This window comes from Mizuhopecten yessoensis, unplaced genomic scaffold (assembly GCF_002113885.1).
Source record: "Mizuhopecten yessoensis strain PY_sf001 unplaced genomic scaffold, ASM211388v2 scaffold4025, whole genome shotgun sequence".
NCBI classification, from domain to species: domain Eukaryota; kingdom Metazoa; phylum Mollusca; class Bivalvia; order Pectinida; family Pectinidae; genus Mizuhopecten; species Mizuhopecten yessoensis.
The window spans coordinates 139,221-159,946 of NW_018405338.1; the positions used below are offsets into that span (position 1 = coordinate 139,221).

Here is a 20,726-nt window from a genome sequence, read left to right on the forward strand (position 1 = left end):
TTCCCCCCTCACAACTCTTATGTAACACCGTTTTCCCGTCATTATCTACAGCTGTAGTTAGTGCTGGGTACGACTGACATAAATATAAACAAACCTCCCTGTTTCCCCAAATCCACATTCTCCCATCCATATCCACTAACTGAGCCATGTACTGAGCACACACACAGTTCCTATGAACTACACGACCATCGACTGACTCACATTTATGTTGTTGGTCCTCAACTCTATATAAGGAGTTAAGTACAGACCTCTCCAGTATCTGAAATATAGAACAGTTTCCTGTTCCTACCACATAATGGAGCGGGGTTCGTCCTAACATATCAGTGTAATGTACCAAGTGTGGGTAAGTGTCACATAACAACGTCACCATCTCTTCTTTCTTACACTCACACGCCATATGTAGGACATTGTTATTGTTATACTTATCCCTCGCTGTAGGAGTGACGTCATACTCCAGTAGTTTACGTAACACTTTCACACGCCTTCCCTTCACCACACTAAACGGTGTCTCCTTGTCAGGTTCTACTCCCTCACACAGAAGATATAAAGCACATTCTTCTGCACCATGATAACATACTTCATTCAACACATCAACCTTTGTCTCATCATTCAAGTATACAACAATTTTCTTAAGTAAACACAATTGTCTGTTACTATCCCTCCGATGTCTGTTAATCAATGACCCCCATGCTGTTTCCTTGTCAGGTTTTACACCTTCTGACAGAAGATATATAACACATTCTTCTGCACCAGAATAACATGCTTTATTCAACACAGCAACTTTTGTCTCGTCATTCAAGTATACAAAAATTTTCTTAAGAAAACACTCTTTGTTACTATCATTCCAATGTCTATAAAACAATGACAATTCTGTGGCCTTGTCAGGTTTTACACCTTCTGACAGAAGATATAAAGCACATTCGTCTGCATTATAATAACATGCTTCATTCAACATAGCAACTTTTGTCTCATCACTGAAGTATACAACAATTCTCTTAAGTAAACACACTTGTCTGTTCCTATCATTTCGATGTCTGTTAAACAATGACCACAATTCTGTGTCCTTGTCAGGTTTAACACCTTCTGACAGAAGATATAAAGCACATTCTTCTGCACCAGAATAACATGCTTTATTCAACACATCAAGTTTATCAATTTTTCTGTCATCCAACAACCCGACAAAGCTTATAAGAAATACAGGATCATTCCATACATCTAGAGAGCCAATACAAATATCATCATCATACTCCTCCTCATCATTCCATACATCTAGAGAGTCAATACTAGTACCATATCGACTCTCCTTACAATCAAACTCTCGGAGTAGACGCTCACACATTTCTGTATAATGATCAGATGATATGACAATCATGTTTGTAGCTGTCTCTGAGGTTGTTAAATAACTGAGGGATTTCCTGGGACAATTCTGTATGTAGCCAATTGGTGTGACTTTTCCATACAAAAGTGCCACAGCAACATAAATAGAATCGTGATTAAATCTGTACACATCCTCAACAGACCAATGTTTCTCCTTCACTACTACCACATCTTTATCAAACGACAAATGTTTCTCCTTCTTTACCAAAAATCCTAATAATTCATCGAAACAGTCCTTTATAAATCACATTTTTCCAATTTTATCAAAAAACGAAGTGGCTGTGTGATATTTATATTTGTTACCATCAATCAACTTTATTGAAAATGCTTGTTCCAGCAATGTTTCATGGACTTTTTTACTGTTTGGATCAAGATCGTTTACCCGTATCATACCATTATTGAGGAAGAGATACAAAAGAGCAGAACATTCTTTTAATCGTGACAATGCTTCATTCAAGAAATGAAAAGGATTTTCAAAAAAATTAACTCGTTCTTTCTGCAATTCTTCAGAATTGTAGAACAGCTGGCAACATTGTGGGAATCCAATGTTTGGTGCATAAGTTGAAATTTGTGTTTTTTCTTCGTCTGTCCATGAAAAGTTTTTTGGCTTATACAGCTCTAAAAGTTCTTTTTTTTCTTCTGCAATTTTGTATGTTTGTGAACTCAGATCAATAATGTTATCTTTGGTTAAAATTATTCCAAGAGAACGTTTTTTCAAAGAATTGTATATTTCATTGCGAACAGTAATGATGAGAAAATTGGTCTGGGCTTGTTTATCTACAAAAAGTGTTTCTACATTTGAGATTCTTTTGTTCCACTCTTGTACATCCGTTATACTCACATCTTTCTCACCAAAAATATCATCAATAAAAGTGATCAATTTCAAGTTTGGAGCCAATAAATCTAGTTTCTTAATCTCGTTAAGTTGTAGGGGTTTACCGGCTCCTTGCTCCTGACTCAGCCAACGAAGGAGTTGAACAGCGATTGCTGTTTTACCGTCTCCTGTGTTTCCCTTGATGACAACAACCCTGTTCTTTTGAAGCTTGACTTTAGCATCACGGAAACCTTTGTTGGGGTAAAACAAATTCTCTTTTTCTTTGTTAATTCTTGCTTCAGCTGTTTCTGTATGAAGAATAGAAAATATAGGATGAGAGGTCTTGTGTGGAATGGATATTTTAAAATGATACCGATATCACTGTAATCTAGAAGTGAAAGATTTGCTTCAATTTTTACTGAAGAATACAGAATACTCTAGTGAATCATTCTAAAGGAATTAGAGATGAATGGGCAAATTAATGGCTGTATCACAAAATAAATCAACTGATCTTTTACCAATCATAGAAAAAATGTCAAACCGAGTAAGATAACACAAAAAATGACAATAACTAACATTATACAAGGCTCAAATAACCATTCAGCTAAAATGACAAACTGATGTTTTAAGCTCAGACTAGAATTCTTGTCATGGCAGGAGGTTTTCCAGTAACTTTTAAATTTTTTAATTAAAAGAGTGTTGATAAAAAGTTTTGATAATCAACAAAACTGGGAGACTAAATCTAACGTAATATTACGTAAAAACTGCAGTCTCCAACCTTGCAAAATCACAGTGAATCATGAGGTCACAAAAACATTTTAGTATGACATTACAAAACATGTTATTTTGAGCAGTCAAATAGAACTAATCAATGGAAATGCTTTCAACTTTACATTGTGCTATGTTCCAATAATATGCTTCTGCTATAAATCGACCGAGGTTCTCTGGTTTACTGGTTTGGCATGCTACTGAATAAGCTAAAGATCCAAAAATTGCCCGAACAGTAGAGGGTCAGACTAGTAAGCCAGTGGTCCGGAGTTCAATCCCTAGTGAAAACATTGCATTGAAAAATTACCTTTAATACAATTCAATGCCTCATGAATGAAGAAACTTAGTCATTACAGAACAAGAGGCCCTATAGCATTGAATCGCTCACCCAGCTATTTGGGAAATCAGTAGGTTGGATCCAAAGCCCCAAGAAAAACAGTCCCTTAACTTTGTATTATGTTTTACCCCAACGGTCTACAGACGATATCACAACATTTTGGTTAAAACATTCCAGGAGAAGAGATGTCATTTAAAGAAAATCTTCAAATTTGACCCTTTTGATCCCAACCATCATCCCCCCCAGGTGTCAGCACCATTTTTTGTATAAGTGTTTATCCCAACTAGAACACTGACAGGTCAGTAAGGGCCCCGTCTTGTGGTAATATATCCCCCATAATCATCAAGAAGCAATCTGCCCATATAGCTGAGCTTGACGCTTGACATTTGGACTTCAAAAAGAATCGCAAGGAAGCAAAATAGACATTTTACATGTACTGTGATGTGAGTCTTGTTTCCTTCCACCGCCATATTTGTTGGGCTAAAAGAAATGTAAATACCGGTGCAATACTCATTTGTTAGCCTTGATTTGTTTTATTTCATCTTAAATACCTCATCCATCAAGAGCCAGGATCAAAGTCAGAGATCCACTTTGTCTTTGACCTTTGGACTCAAATGGCCTTGACCTTAAAACTAGTGACCATGATCTTTGGCCAGTTGACTTATTCTTAATTCCGACCAACTTTTCTTCATTATATCACAAAATGTTCATCAGTGAAAATACAAAACTTGACCTTGACCTTGAACCTTTGGACCCCGTAACGACTTCTTTTTTAATTCCGACCAACATTGCTTCAACGTGTCATAACAAAATGTTCACCAGTGAAAAGATACTATTTGACTTTGACCTTTGACCTTGACCTTAAGTCAGTAGACTTTTTCTTAAATTCCAACCAACTTTGCTTCATAATGTTATAACAAATTGGTCATCAGTGAAAATATACAAAATTTAATCTTGACCTTCGACCCAATGACCTTGACCTTTAATCAGTTGATTCCTTGTTCAACTCTGACCAATATTGCTTCATAGTGTCATAACAAAATGTTCATCAGTGAAAATACACCAAAGTTTACCTTGAAATTTGACCCAGTGATCCTTTGGTCAGTTGACTCTTTGTTGTATCCCGACCAACTTTGCTTCATAATGTCATAAAATGTTCATTAGTGAAAAGCTATAAATTTGACCTTGACATTTGACTTTGACATTTGACCTTGACCACTGACCCGATGACCTTCACCTTTCGTCAATTGACTTTTGTATAATTCTGATCAACTTTGCTTCATCATGTCATAACAAAGTGTTCATCAGTGAAAATATGCAAAATTTGACCTTGACCTCTTACCCGATGGCCTTGACCTTTGATCAGTTGACTCCTCGTTTAGTTCTGATCAACTTTGCTTCATCATGTCATAATAAAAATGTTCATCAGTGAAAAGATGCAAAATTTGACCTGACCTTTGAACGTAATGACCTTGACCTTTGACCTTTTTACCTCATTGTGTATTTTTGTGAATTGAACATCTTGACCAAGTTTCATGTTAATCGGTCAATAAATACTTAAGTTATCAGCTAGGAACAAAATATGTGGACGGACAGACGGACAACCCGATTACTATATATAGGGCACCCGCTTCCTCGATGCGGGGCCCTAATGAAATTAAGTATGCTACCACTACAAGTTTGTTGATATCTACTCAGTAGTTAAGGAGATGGCAATTTAATCTCTTTAGATCAAGCCTTTTAGCTTGCTGCTTATTATGCAGGTAGGGGTCCATCCCTTTCATTTTGAAATGTTTTGATCCCTTTGACCTAAGGAATTGCTAAAATATTATGTAAATCTGCTCAACAGTTTGGGATATGTCATTTCAAGAAAAAGTGGATGGATAACAGAGACGACAACAGATGAAGCACCACAACATAAGTTCACCCTAGTACTATGTACTATATGAGCTTATAAATCCAATCTGATTTAAAACAGAACTTCCATTCTGTTCCTCTACAAAGTCTATGGTGTGGGATCTGATGTCACAACATCATGGGTCATGATCTTGTGACCTTTGATTCAATACCGAAGTCATATTTATTTAATACATGTATTTGAAATATAGAAACTGTTTGGAAGAGCATTTCAATAATTGGCTGCAATAACATTCACCGGAACATTACCTGTTATGTACATGTACCTATTGTATAGATCAGATACCATAGCGTATATGAACAGAGAAAGCATAAACTTAATCAGATTGGGAATACATTTTGGATATTACGACTTCTCTTTTGGCAAACCAGGATTCTCGTCAAATAGAACTATACAAGTTCTTTCATATATCTTTAGATGATACATGTTGTTCTGGTTCAAGTTTTGAGGAAATCTGCTGCGGTTCTTCTCTAACCATGTCCAATCCAGTAGATAAGACTCACCTATCATTGGTTTTAAGTCAGGATGGATTTCTGGAAAAATTGTTTATAAATGATACATTGAATATGTACAATAAAATTAACTTGTTTGAATTTAAAATCGAGAATTTACTGCAGATCGGTGTTTTTTTTCGTGTTTTTTTCCTTCAACAAAATCTTTGGCAAAATATTGAATCACAATAAAACACAATAGAAATGATTACGTAATTTGTATTCGTTGTAGACAGAACTAGTAAATTGTATGTACTTGTCTTCTGACTGATAGACACCTGAAATCAATAGTATGTCAAGGAAATAATAATGCAGCTTCTTTTCCTTGAAAGAGTGTGTGTTTGAATGTTTCATTGAACACAATTATTTGATATTCTGTAAAAAAGAAAATCTATTCAAGAAGAAAACAAGAGTACCGCGGGGCGGAACAATGTACGCCCGTCGAGTGCCATATAGTGTTATATACTTTCTTACATTGAAATAAGATCTGCATCATTCTAAGAGTGATTAGCTGACATGCTATAAAAATGTAGGAGAAAATCCCCGAAAAAATTTAAAATACTGAAATGAACAAAGGGCAATAACTTTTGCAAAAATCGTCGAATTAAAATGCTTTTAAGGGAGACACAACTTCATATTATGATTATAATATTTACCAAGTTTCAAAGAGATCCTTTGCAAAAATTTAGCAGGAAATTGCCGGACGAAAAGGATATACTGAAATAAACAAAGGGCAATAACTTTGCAAAAATTGTCGAATCAAAATTCTTTTCAAGGAAACACAACAAATTATCATAATTAGTTAGCCTACTTAGTTTCAACAACATTTCTCTAAAAATGAAGGAAGAGTTCTCCGGACAAAAAATGAAATACTGAAATGAACAAAGGGAGACACAACTTCATATCATGATTATAATGTATACCAAGTTTAAAAGAGATCGGTCGAAAAATGTAGGAGGAGATTGCCGGACAACGCCATACCATAATACTACCGTCAAATTTGACACGCGTATACAAAGGAGATATAATCCTATTATTCCCTTTTACAGTTACTTAACTATCGGCACCTACATCAGGGTATGGATTGGTTTGGTTAAGTATTGTTCATTTAAGGTTGGCCTCCCCTGTGTGCAAGATATATGCGTGTAGTGTATGGGTGTGTGTTTTGGGGGGTTGCGATATGTTCGTGTTTGTCTCCTTGTGGTAGAGCGGAACTGATGCAGACTTTATAGTGCTACCTCACTGAAACATACTGCCGAAAACACCCAGCAGGACACCCTTCCCGATAACATTATACTGACCAGGCGAACCAGTCGTCTCACTTCTAAATTGCTGAGCGTTAAACAGGAGTAGAAACTACCATTTTTACAGACTCTGGTATGTCTTGGCCAGGGGACAGAGCCCAAATTAAAGCCATCCACACAGGGAGCGAACGCTCAACTAAAGGCCAAAAGTGAAGCATCGTCAAGGGAGAAATTAGGAAGAAGAAAGTTGTTTAGAAAGAAAAGATAAGATCCCAAATTTAGTCGCCTCTTACGATCATGCAATGGGGGCAGCAGGTACAATTCTTATGCCCTACCTGCAGGGGATTATTGGACTAGATAACAACTGTTGATGTTACCTTTGACGTGACTGGTGTTCGCTGATATGACATTCACTGTGTCTTTAATGGCAGCGACATCATCTGGAAACATACAAACACATGTCAAATCAATCTCATTTCATTGTTAGTTGATGGAATTACAATCCAGCCAAAGTTCTTAAACAGATGACGTGATCATGAAGTTCAAAACACGGAGAATGATTTGATGTAGTTTGGTTTGGTTTGTTTGTGTTTTACGTCCTATTACGAGCTATGGTCATTTGAGGACAATCGCGGGCGCATTTTGTTACTCAACCAAGCCTTTATGTAAACCTAGTAACATTTAATCCGGGTTACTGCCGTATTGTGACTCTGTATATTCGGTAAGTGGAACAATTGGAATGTGGAATTTGAAGATTTCAAAGGATCATTTTATCAATTATAAACATCCTATTCTTAATCTTTCATCCTCTTCTGTTTCTTCTTTCAAGCTTTTTTCCTTTTCGACCCTTTACACAACAAGGCACGCCTTTATTTGGCTTTCTTATTATGAGAGGGGTTTTTTTCAAAAAGAAGGGCAAACGACGATAGAAATATGGTTGTAAATTATTTTTGAGCACATTTTGTGAAAAGCACTACAAATGCTATAATAAAAAAAAGAAGAAGATGAAATTGTGGGAATAATTGAGTTCCTGGTTGAGTTAGTTATCAAGTCCGGTGGCGAGGCTTTCCATCAGTAAGCTGACTATAGGCATTCCTATGGAAAGAAACTGTGCCCCTCCTCTGGCCAACTTGTTTGGTTTTCATACAAGGCTAGATTTATTGATGAGCAATCAGGACAGATTATTCTATTTTAAAATCATTTTATAAATATTGTCGCCAGTGGAAAAGAGTTAAAATCTCCTGCTACAATCCTTACATTAAATCATAACCACTCCATTCATATGTAATATCTTACATTCTGTATCTAGTATCATAAAACGCACAGGTACGCTCATCAATTGATTTTATTAAACTTTAAAACTGAAAAAAACAGTATATTTTTTCAGCAAATTGCTCAAGTGCGTACACAAGATATATATCCGAGCTACGCCCCTGAATGATGACCTTCTTTTTTACTTCTGAAGACTGAAACACAAACAACTACATGAGAATATGTCTGAACACACACACATGAAGTTTCTTGACAATACGATTTAGAAATGAAATTTATGAAGCTATGTAATTGTCGAGGACATGCTTTATACCACAACAACTCACTGGGAGAGTATTTTAAAAAAAGAAGAGGCCACGTGGGCCTGCATTGCTCACCTGGTATTAATGTCACAATTGTTACCTTAAAAGTGAACTAAAAAGGCAATATATCAGCGTCTTCTCTAAAAGTCATTCAGAAACCTGTTAAACAATGTATACTTATTTGACCCCTGTGACAATGAAAGTTGAACAAACTGTATAGCCCTTCATCCAAGAATGCAAATTTCCAAATATTACCACCCTAAACTATTTGTTTATTGTGAAGATGACTTTTAAATATTTATTTATTCATCCATATGAACAAACTGTCACTCTAGAAGTTTTTGTTATTCAGAAGGATTCATTTAACGATTTCAACCAATTTGCAATTTGACCCCTGTGACCTTGAACATGGGCGACGGTCATACATTAAAACAAATTTAGTAGCCTTTCCTTCCAGCATGCTTCTAACTTAATATCATCACCCTTGACCTTTTGGTTATTCAGAAGAAGTCGTTTAAATATATTACAGACAATTGACCCCTTTGACTTTAATATGGGCAAAGGTCATTTATTTGAACAAACTTGGTACCCCTTAATCCCCAAATGCTACTGACCAAATATCATCACATTTTGGTTATTTAGTAGAAGTCGTTTAAATGTTATAAAGACAATTGACCATTGTGACCTTGAAAACGGATGAAGGTCGTTCATTTGAACAATCTTGGTAGTCATTCCTCCCAGCATGCTACTGGCTAAATACCATCATCCTAGGCCTCTTGGTTATTGAAAAGTTGTTAAACCCTTTCACCACTGTAGACCATAATGGACTCATCCAGATCAATGCATGTGAAAGTCTACTAAAAGTGTATAGGGGTGAAAGGGTTTAAGTAAAAAGTTGACGCCGGACGGGCGACAGACGGATGGACGATGTACGCCGCACCATGGCATAAGCTCACTTGGCCATTCGGGCCAGGTGAGCTGACAATGTGTGTAACATTCAAAACAATTTTGGATTCATTTATCTTGATTATACCTTTTAAGTGATCCATATCTCTTGTTGTGGTTTCCTGTCTTGTTGTAATATTGTTTATGTTAGTTGCCATGACAGCCTGTCTAGCGGAAACCGCACTGACGTCTGTTGCCATGACTTCCTGTCTGTTTGTTATATCACTGATGTTTGTCGCCATGGCAGCCTGTCCGGAAGAAACATCACTGATGATTGTTGCCATGACTTCATGTCTAGCTGCAAGGGAAATACAAGTCAACACAAAACTTGGCCATTTGAAAGTCATTTAAAAAAACCTGTAAGAAGATTTTAACACCTTTGACCCATGTGACCTTGAAAGTCTGATGTGGTAATTCAGATGAACAAACTGAGGAGTCCTTCATTCCAGCATGGCATTTGCCATATATCAAATTTAGACAATATTATTTTGAATATTTTCTGAAACATTTCAGCCCTATGACAAAGAAAATGGGTCATGGTCAATTATTTTAAAGGTTTGCACATTTGACCTGTACCACATGTACAAATCCCTAGGGGTCAGACCCAANACTATCCCCGAAACCAAAAAAAGAAAGAGTTTTATCTATAAATTTCCATGATACCGAATCAAAAGCTTTTTCAAAGTCAATCATAAGAAGCATTCCAGACCCAAACTTGAGTAAATACCAAGTGTTATCGAAATCTGAATCTTGATAGAAGTTAAAATTATGCTTGTTTCAGGTTTTGCACTAAGAGGGTACTTATGACCAACTCGTCTAGAGGGTCAGCCTCTTCCTGAATATTAATTCTGATCCGCATCACCACAAAATTATTTTATGAAATTTTGGTGAAAATCCACTTATAAGTTAAAGAGGAGAAGAATTTTTCGGATTTTGCATTCTGTGGCTTTTACGACTCCACCGACACCCCTCAGTAACCTGGTGAGTCATCACCATCTCAATCATAGATTATGAAACCATCATGGGCTACTACCAAGTCGCATCAAAATCTGACAGACACTTTTTTAGAAAAAAAATGAAATTGAGATTGTTTAGGCTCGCCGCATGATGGTTGACAGAAATACTTGACGACGGATGAAAGGCAAATTGGTGACATGGACAGGCAGACTGTCAATGTATGCCATGACTTGGCATAAGCTTACTTGGTTCATCGGGACAGGTGAGCTAAAAATAAGGAATCATTATTCAGAATATAGTCTGGCAATACTAGGAGTGACAAAGGGATCACTATTTTGTATCTTAAATAAAATTTAAATCATCTTCCATACCTTATTCTTATTATTCACTATGTTTTCTTTTTTCAAATTTATGTGAACAGTATATACTTGTAACATAGTAATGTACCTTTTCTCCTATGTCCATAACAACACCACTAAAGTTGATGACGTCGTAATGTTCTATTGTTTACTATTGTTTATCTGCCCTTGGATAAAGCTCATTGTCTGTTACAATACAATATAAACGTGAACCACAAACAAAGTTCTTTAGGTGTTTAAAACATTGTAAAATTTGTCCTGAAGAAGCCTTAACTTCAGAGACGAAGCTGCTGCTGAAAATTAATTTTGTGCCACATAATTTATATACTGACCTTCGAAATCCTGTAAAATGGCCTTGACCTCCAAGTCTGCCTTGTGTTGTTTCTCTAGTTCCTCCATATAATATTTCTCTGACTCAGGGTCCATGTTCACAGTCAGTAGATAACAGCTGTTACGTATGTGTCTCCTGTCAAAGCATCCTTTTCTATTTCCAACACGCTCCGACGGATGAGGCTCCACCTACTTTTGAAGTCTGAACCAGACAGTGATGCAGTTGGCAGGTGTCCATAAGCTTCATTTCGCTGGACTCTTAACCGGTCAATATTAGCCGAAAGTGACCTGTCTGATGGGTCTTGTGTCTGCCCCCAACCAGTCTGGTGTGGTGGAATATTGATACTCTGGAGGTTAGTAGTTTATACAGAAGTGTAAAGTCCAAGTCTTCCAGGGTACCTAAGAACACTCCACCTGAAGGATAAAGACTCTGTCGTTGACGAGGTTCAAGATGTCTGCAAAGCTGTGATCTTTGACTTCCTAGAATGGCAGTAAGTCCAAGGGGTGGCACTTTAGCTTTGAGCACTGCCCTGAGCAGATCACATGTGACATCAACCAAAAGTCTACACAGTCTGGCAAAATTAGTGGTTTCACTGCTGGACAGATACTTGGAGGCCATCATTAAAGCTGTTGTAGATGATTTGGGGAGAGGTAGATGCTGAAAGAAAAAGAAAACATTAACTTCTACATTGATCTACAAGCCTAGTGTGAAACTCTACTGCCTGAATATATCACACTACCAACCATACTGTAGCCTAAATGCTAATCACCCACGTTAAGTAATTATTGGCATAGATATATATCCATTGCAACAGTAAGAAAACCATTTAACAAAGTCATTATTATGAATCTATATGTATTTTTTATAAAGGTTAATCACTACCTTTCATTTAAAAGACACTGAGATCAGTTAAATATTACGGAGATAAATAGAAGAACCTTTGGATAAGAAACGATCACATGACAGTCACATGACCGGTACTCGAGAGCTCTAATGTTCAAAACATTGTAAAATATCTTAAACTTTCAAGTAAAGTACTACCTGAAAATGGTTCACCAATTGCAATCAATAAATAAACTTGTAAAGTTATTAACAAAACAGTTCATAATACGCTATAACACGTTGAGTGAGCAGTTGTTTGTATCATTGAAAATATATGAAATATTTGTGAGTAATTGAAGGAAAAAAAATTCAATACAAGAGGCCCAATGGCCTTAGCGGTCACCTGATTTATATTATAGGTACCGATGCCTCAGTTTCATTGCTGAGATGTGATGTAGAAATAAACATGTAAACAAAGTAAATACAATACTTGTCATGTCACCAAATTAAAGGATAAGAACTTTAAAAACTATTCAGAAATACAATATCTATTGTTATTTAATCAATTTTCCTTTTTCGCCAACCCTTTGGATAGGTCAGGATCTTACTTTCTGATACTTCTTGCTTTCGATTTCATTATAACTGTAATAGGACGAGAAATATGGGATAAAAATAGTGCCCTCGCTGGCGCTCGAACCCGCAACCCTTGGCTCTCCAGCCCGATGCTCTACCGCTAGGCTAAAGGGAAATTCCCCATAGCTGACGCTTGTAGGTAACCTAATCAATGCACATCTTTTACACTATTCCCCCCTTTTTTCTAAAACCAATCCATGTTCTTTGACTCCCCGCCAAGGGTTCTTCCTACCCTGAACGGAGAGGGTCAACGGCACCAATTTGAAATAGGACGAGGAATAGTGATAAAGATAGTGCTGTCGCTGGGGCTCAAACCCGCAACCCTTGGCTCTCCAGCCCAATGCTTTACCGCTGAGCTGAATGGAAATTCCATACAGCTGACGCTTGAAAGGCAACCTAATCAATGCACATCTTTTACATAACTATACCAACCAGGTTTGAATTATTTCTTGTTGAAAATGGACAAGATATAATCAGAAGTTTTATTTCCCTACTGAAACGAAGGAGAACAGATGACCACGGAGTAATAAAACTAACAATTTATATACTGTATAGCGGTTATATTTCGTTTTATTTTAATTTCGCTATATTCGCGCTTTGACTAATATCCGCAAATTCTAAACATCAGCGAAATTATCGAAATTGTTAACCACTTAAACGGACCTTATCACAACATGTTGAAAATACTTATAACCCAACGCTGTTATGCAAGCTTAAAAGAACTCAAATAAGATTATCACCGGACAACTGGGTAGTCCATGTAAAAACAACACTTGCATAAAAATGGCCACATAATATCTATGTGTACAAGGTAAGTGATTAATTCATTACAGTTTACTCCTACAAAGGTACATACACATTTAATTTTCTTTCGAGTGAAGTCACTGGCAGATGACGGCACTCGGGATCAGTGTTTCCAAACGGTTTACCTGTATTTCAAGGTTTTAACCTTTAAATGATGATACTCAAAATACTTTGCACGACACATGGTATTCGGGTGCACAGCAAAATTTAACCTCCGGTAATATGTACTGAATACGAAACCAAGAAATATTGTCCCCGCTAATTTAACGAGCTATACAGAAATGCACCTAAGGGCATTTCCATCCATAAAAGAAACTTGAATCTTGTACATCTGAGTGCAGAGATTTTATAAATATCATCCATTTTCCCCTTTTTGGCCCCAGCACCTGGGGCAAGGACGGATCTTATTTTTTCATACCATCTAGTTGCCATCTCATCACAATTATTCCAACCAGGTTGGAATAATTTCTTGCCGAGGTAAGACAAAACATACCGAAAGTGTGTTTTACCTATACAAACTATAGTAAACTTTACCCTCTACCCAAGGGAGAGCAGATGACCTGGAGTATAATGAAACTATTAGTTTAACTAACGCACCTAAGGACCTTTCTATATCCATGATAAGTATTTGTTTGTAAAACATGAGTCTGATGAAGATTTTTTTTTAACTTTTAGCCATTTTCCCCATTTGGACCCTACCCTTCCAGCCCTTGGGGATGGGGCAGGATCTTATTTATCATTCCATCTAATTGTCATCTGGCATCATAATCATTCCAACCAAGTTGAATATTTTTCTGATGAAAATGGACAAAATATACCAGAAAGTGTTATTTTCCTATATAAATTATGTCAACTTTACCATCTCCCCAAGCGAGAATGGATGAAGCCTAGCTCTGCTGGAATTTTCATCCATTAACAGAATTTGATTGTAGTACATCTGAATCTGGAGAAGAAGAGTGATCATTTTTGAAATATTGGTTAATTTTCCCTTTGGGGCTCCATCCTAGCCTCTGCAGATGGGGCCGGAATCCCAATTTTACAAATTTATTCTCTCTTACACCAAAGATGATTCTGACCAAGTTTAAATAATTTCCTGCTAAAAATGAACAATTAAAATCTGCCACACTACTCCCCCCTTTTTCAATGTGTTCGCCCTCGAACACCACAACCCAGGTTTTAACTCCCTGTCCCCACAGGGAGGGTCAAGGACACCGTTTGTAATAGAAAAGAGAATAGTGTGCTTCCACCGGGGATCGAACCCTCGATCTCCAGGTTCCTAGTCGGACGCTCTACCACTGAGCTAAAGGGGAAAATCCCTCNCCCCCCTTTTTGAAATGTTTGAAGGTGGAGAAACTGTCTGCCCTTTTGGGCAAAACCACGGAAGGCCTGATGACGTCTTAAATGTTGCTGCGTGATGTCATTTATAAGCTTTTCAGTCAAACTTCTGTAGTGGTGCTCGTCGGCATTATGATACATGTGTTTTGGACGTATTATTAACTGAGACCCTTAATAATGTGACGAATTTGCCTGCACTAACGTTAGTTCATAAAACTTCAGAAAGCGTCCATAAGTAATTAGAATCATATGAAAAAATGACTTCACGTGAACGACTTATGGTATGTCATATTAAAACTTGTAGTTGACTACGAATATTATCTAATTTATCAACTTGATAAAACTGATATCTTTCACACTAGTACTGTGACCATTTTTTTTCTAGCAGAAAATGGTCGAATTTTGTTAAGTAGCCCAATCAAAAAAGGTGTAACCAAAGATTACGCTTTTACATCCCCAACTATATCCACGCATTTTCGTCGTCGTAGGTTGTTTTAACATGTAATTAGTAGAAAATGTAATGGTTTTCCATTATATACCATAGACATTTTACTCCTATGGCAGAAAATATCGATAATTTACTCGTGATTCGCAAATCCTGAAATATATCGGTATTCAGCAATACGCGTGAAATGAATATGGTTTTCATATCTTTGTTCATATTCGAAATGGTCGTCGAGCACACTATGGAAAAAACTGTTATCTACATAATCCACATTTTATATATTGTCCGTAAAGTAGTAAATGTCCAATCCTTGGATTAATTGGGATAAGGATCCCCCATCTTTCTCCTACCAGGATGTGGAAATTTCTTTCAGAACATGTGGCCTCATATTCCCCAATTTAAACCCTCCCGCACTGGACCTCTGTCCTTTGTTTTCAAAGCGCCTCAGATTTATAGTTCGAAAAGAAACAGTTCAGAGAGGAATATAACACCTGTATAGCCAAATAGGCCACATGTTTCTTTTTTTTTTTGGTGTCTGGAAAACAAAATTGATAGCTTCATAGCTTCAAATAATGTAAGTTCATGATAGTCATCTCAGAATTTTAAACAACACTTGTTACTCTGTGTCAGAAACATTTTTATTGATCTGCTGGAATTGAGAATTATCGGCGATGCCTCAAGAAATCGGAACACATGTACAAGGCGTATATCGTTGGTTTCAAATTAGTGGCTGTATGGAATAGAAAATAAAATCTTGCGAACTAATGAGCCCTTCCCATAGACATGCCGCACCACTGCACTGGAAAAGCTAGCTTGCCAGTAAGGTATTGTTTCTTCCTTATATTCCTTTGCAGTTACTATATTGGCCACTCCGAGAAGTCTCGTCCCGAGATTTGGCATTGGGAATCCTGAAGGTCCTTCCTATGTACCGAATTTTGCTAAACTATTGAGCGCGTCCTAGAGTCATACCGCATCACTGGAAAAGCTAGCTTGCCAGTAAGGCGGTATTTCACCCTCGTATTTTGTAGCTGTAATCGCAGTTAAAATAGTTAACTCGCCCAGCCGATGACACTGGTTCTAAAATCTACACGGTTCAATAACAACTCTTTAGTTTGGTCAGTATAGATGGAGTCTTACATACATCTAAGTTTGTACATTTATCTTCCCATCCTCATCAACTTTACCGTACAGTCATGTTACTTGTTGGGCAAATTAACGTCGGACGACGGCGTTTTTTATAAGTTTATTCATATCTACCAGCAAGTTACATGCACATTGGCGAAACATCCTGACACAAGGCATTGCCGTTCTTTACAAAAAGGTCATATCCTTGTTTTAAACAAATATGACCCCTGTGACATAGAATACGTTTCAATGTCATCTCGTTTCACAGTTTTTGTAACCCATCATTGCTACTAGCCATATCACGACTCTAGGGCATGCAGTTCATCAATCTCTGTAAACTCTTACGCTCTCTATGCAAACAGGATAATGCCTTATTATCATGATATCAATTATGTGAATGCTTTAATGAATTTGATGTCCATGTCTTCAAGTTTTGTTAAATTATGTTTACATTGTTCATCCAGCAATCCAAAAATGAAATAGAAATTTACACCAGACTTTTGGTAGATATGAACAGTGTTTACATGTGAATTTTCGAGCGGTTGACTTGTTCTGTTAGCGATATATAATAACACATTTTTAGCTACCTTGTAACATTATAATAGTTACACAGACAGTTACTGTTAATTATTTTTAAGTTTTTTCAAAGTTGATTTGTGAATGTATTTTGTGGTTAATTTCTGATATGGTAATTTCTGAACCTCTTACGTGATCAACAGTGATATATTTGATACAGGTGGATGTTACCTGTACTTGCTTATCTACCTGGTCACGTTAACGTATACATCTACCTGCTTTCAATGCTGAGTTGATGCTACGCTTGAATGAAGTCAACCATGATGATAACAATTATACATTCATGTGACATGTCCTAATATAATTGCCCGATATCTACAGAGCTATCTACCTAACTCTGCTCCCGAATAAGTATAATCCGTAAGTATATAGGTAAAGGGACAAAAACGGTGCTTTAGGTAAACACAGCTCATTTGAATTAACTGCAGAAATACTTTGGACAAGGGAATAAGACCAAGAAGATGAATTTGTGCCTGGTGATGGACGGATTTGGGCCGAAAGGTGAAATAAGGCATTATAAAAAACAGACTACGTCGTCAGTATTGATGGAAGGACAATTTTGCACAAATCATCGATAGACAAAGGAAATGCAATGTTGTGCAGATAAGGTTGTCTACTGACACTCAGGACAGTATAAAGTGTTGGATTTAAATGAGGAACACGAATTTACTAACAAGAAGGATGCAAACAGGCAGAGCGCTTATACATAAATGGCTTACAGGTAGAAAGCAAACTGGCAGAGGACAATCAGATATAAGGCTAACAAGGTACATGCAGGATGCTAACTGGTTAAAGACTAACAGGTAAACGATTAACACGAAGAGGACTAACAGGTAGAAGACTAATGGGTAGGAGTCTAACATATACGAGGCTACCAGGTAGAGCGCTAACAGGAAGAATACTAAGAGATATGAGGCTTACAGGTGTAAGGCTAACAGGTAGAGCTTCAACAGGTAAGAGGCTAACAGGACGAGCGCTATTAGGTAGGAGGCTAACAGGTGAAAGGCTGTCTGGTGGAGGACTTACATGTCAAAGACTAACAGGTAGAGCTTCAACAGGTAAGAGGCTAACAGGACGAGCGCTATCAGGTAGGAGGCTAACTGGTGAAAGGCTGTCTGGTGGAGGACTTACAGGTCAAAGACTAACAGGTAAAAGACTAATGAGTAGAAGACTAACAGTTGAAAAAACTAAGGGATAGGAGGCTTACAGGTACGTAGAAGACTAAGGGATATGATGCTAACAGGTACGTAAAAGATTAAGGGGTAGGAGTCTAACAGGTACGTAGAGTCTAAGGGATAGGAGGCTAACAGGTTCGTAGAAGACTAAGTGGAAGGCGGCTAACAGGTATGTAGAAGATTAGGGGGTAGGAGGCAAACAAGTACGTAGAAGACTAAGGGGTTGGAGGCTAACAGGTAGAAGGCTAACAGGTACGGAGAAGATTAAGGGATAGGAGGCTAACAGGGACGTAGAAGATTAGGGGGAAGGAGGCTAACAGGTTCGTAGAAGACTAAGGGGGAGGAGGCTAACAGGGAGAAGGCTAACAGGTACGTACCTGTTAGCCTGCTACCCCCTAATCTTCTGCGTACCTGTTAGCCTCATACCCCCTAATCTTCTGCGTACCTGTTAGCCTTCTACCTGTTAGCCTCTAGATATTGGAAGTAACAGGGAAGAGATTTACAGGTAGGTACATGTAGTCTACGGGGTAGGAGGCTAACAGGGACGTAGAAGACTAAGGGATATGATGCTAACAGGGACGTAGAAGACTAAGCGGGAGGAGGCTAACAAGTGCGTAGAAGACTAAGGGATATGATGCTAACAGGTACGTAGAGACTAAGGGGTAGGCGGCTAACAGGTACGTAAAAGATTAAGGGGTAGGAGTCTAACAGGTACGTAGAAGCCTAAGTGGTAGGAGGCTAACAGTTACGTAGAGTCTAAGGGATAGGAGGCTTACAGGTACGTAGAGTCTAAGGGGGAGGAGGCTAACAAGTGCGTAGAAGACTAAGGGATATGATGCTAACAGGGACGTAGAAGATTAGGGGGTAGGAGGCTAACAGGTACGTAGAAGACTAAGGGATATGATGCTAACAGGTACGTAGAAGATTAAGTGGTAGGAGGCTAACAGGTAGAAGGCTAACATTAAGAGTGGTAACAGGTAAAAAGGTAACAGGAAGAGATAGTAAGCTTAAAACGAGGAGGCTAGAAGGTAGACGGCTCTCATGTAGAAGGCAAACAAGACGAGTACTACGTAGTGTAACATAGTGTAAAATGTATAGCACTAACAAGTAGAAGACTGAAAGGTAGAAAGCTAACAGCGAGTGAGCGAGATAGAAGGCTATTAGGTAGAAAGATAATAGTTAGAACACTAACAGGTAAGGGGTTTAGATATAAACGTTTAGGAAGGTAGAGGACTTACGTGTAAGAACGTAACAGGTCGCACGTTAACAGGTAGAAGACTTATGGGTAAGAGACTAACGGGTGTAGACGGCTTACATGTTCATAACTAACAGGTAACATGCTAACAGGTAAAGAACGAACAGGGAGAAGGATAACAAGTAAAGATCTAATAGGTAGGTAGCTTACAGCGAGGGGATAAGTAGAAAGGAAGCTAACAGGTAGCAAACTTAGTGGTAGAGGTCTTCCAGGGAGATGACTTACATTAAGAGCGCTAATAGATAGAGGATTAACAGGTAAGAAGTTAACAGGTACAGCGCTAACAGGTAGGGAACTAACAGTATACAGTTATAGAATGGGTATGAGGGAAATAGCACATGTATGGTCCCCCGAGGTGAAAAAATATTTTTCGAGGCGGCGAAGCCGTCGAGGGGAATAGTTTTTCACCAAGGGTGACCATACATGTGCTATTTTCCGAATTACCCATTCTATAACTGTTTTATTATAACGAAACAAATTATCAAAGGCAATTTAACAAATTAATTCATTTATTCATTTCCAATTTCAAAGAGAAAAAATACAATTGGAAGTACTGTATGCATCGTCGTTGATGTTATCTTCATTTCTAGCATTCAAGGAGTGTTTTTATAGACTGTATCTCATAGTAACTATTGTTTTCCTACCATATCTAGTCCCATCCACTTTTTTAAGTTCTGCTTAACACTTGCGTGGACACACGTTCACCTCCTCTGAACTTGCCTGACCCTAATCGTCGACGCTTCCGGCATTCTGTTCTGTTAAATAAGTTTAAAGTGAATCCACTGCAGTCTTTATAACAGCTTTTGTATTTAAGCTACGTTTAGCGTCCAAAATCTGCTGTAACTCCTCTTTACAACAACAAAACGGCCTTTATTTGGTTCTCAAAATGTGACGTCATGAGCGTCACGGAGAAGGCCTCGCCTACCAATGTTTTGATAAGTTGAAATCTTATAAGCTCCGCCTACAAATATTCATGAGGGAGTAGTCCTCTTTCTGGCAGGGAGTAGTCCTTTTTTGCAGGGAGTAGTCCTAATTTGGGGACGGAGTAGCTCTCAGATGGAGAGAAATAAGTGATTTAAGGAAAATAGGTATTATATCGTATTATTTTTATATAGGGAATACTCAGTAGAGGTATAATAATTAACTATATATATATAGGAGGATAACAGGTAGCAGGCAACAAGTAAGATGCTATATTGTAACAGGTAAAAAACTAACAGCGAGGATACTGATAGATAAACAACTTCCAGGAAGCAGGCTAACAGGAAGGGGGTTAACAGGTAGGGGGCTAACAGCACTAACGGGTACAATACTAACTAGTTACAGGCTACCAAGTAAATAGCTAACAGGTAGGATAATGACAGGTAGAGGACTATCACGTAGAAGGCTAACAGTTAGAGTGCCTACAGATAGGAGGCTAACACTGCGGTTACATGAAGAG

At 37.7% G+C, this 20,726-nt stretch overlaps 1 protein-coding gene and 1 pseudogene across 5 annotated transcripts; both read right to left on the reverse strand.

The window, feature by feature from the left end:
- Positions 1 to 1,056: 1,056 nt before the first annotated feature.
- LOC110448366 lies at positions 1,057 to 11,231 on the reverse strand. Of its 5 annotated transcripts, XR_002462717.1 has the most exons (6): positions 11,117 to 11,231; positions 9,557 to 9,766; positions 7,327 to 7,389; positions 5,718 to 5,747; positions 3,085 to 3,237; positions 2,449 to 2,499 (listed from the first exon to the last, which is right to left on the reverse strand). XR_002462717.1 is itself a non-coding variant. In XM_021494553.1 (5 exons), exons 1-5 carry the CDS (start codon positions 11,208 to 11,210, stop codon positions 1,622 to 1,624), a joined length of 1,275 nt encoding a protein of 424 aa, XP_021350228.1. In that variant the 5' UTR covers positions 11,211 to 11,231; the 3' UTR covers positions 1,057 to 1,621. The 5 variants fall into 5 exon arrangements, 4 of the variants coding, with proteins under 4 accessions (XP_021350228.1, XP_021350230.1, XP_021350231.1 ...); XM_021494553.1 differs by lacking the exon at positions 3,085 to 3,237 and having other exon boundaries at positions 1,057 to 2,499; XM_021494556.1 differs by having other exon boundaries at positions 2,408 to 3,237.
- LOC110448367 overlaps positions 11,210 to 20,726 on the reverse strand; it is a 28,598-nt pseudogene continuing 19,081 nt past the window's right edge.

What these genes read in the sequence shown, in the direction of transcription:
- LOC110448366 (XM_021494553.1), bottom strand. Translation starts at nt 11,210, where the DNA reads ATGGACCCTGAGTCAGAGAAATATTATATGGAGGAACTAGAGAAACAA. An exon ending in GAACACCAGTCACGTCAAAG is followed by an intron (nt 5,748 to 7,326) that starts GTAACATCAACA and finishes CAATTTTTCCAG; the next exon opens with AAATCCATCCTGACTTAAAA. An exon ending in TGACTTAAAACCAATGATAG is followed by an intron (nt 2,500 to 5,717) that starts GTGAGTCTTATC and finishes TTCTTCATACAG; the next exon opens with AAACAGCTGAAGCAAGAATT.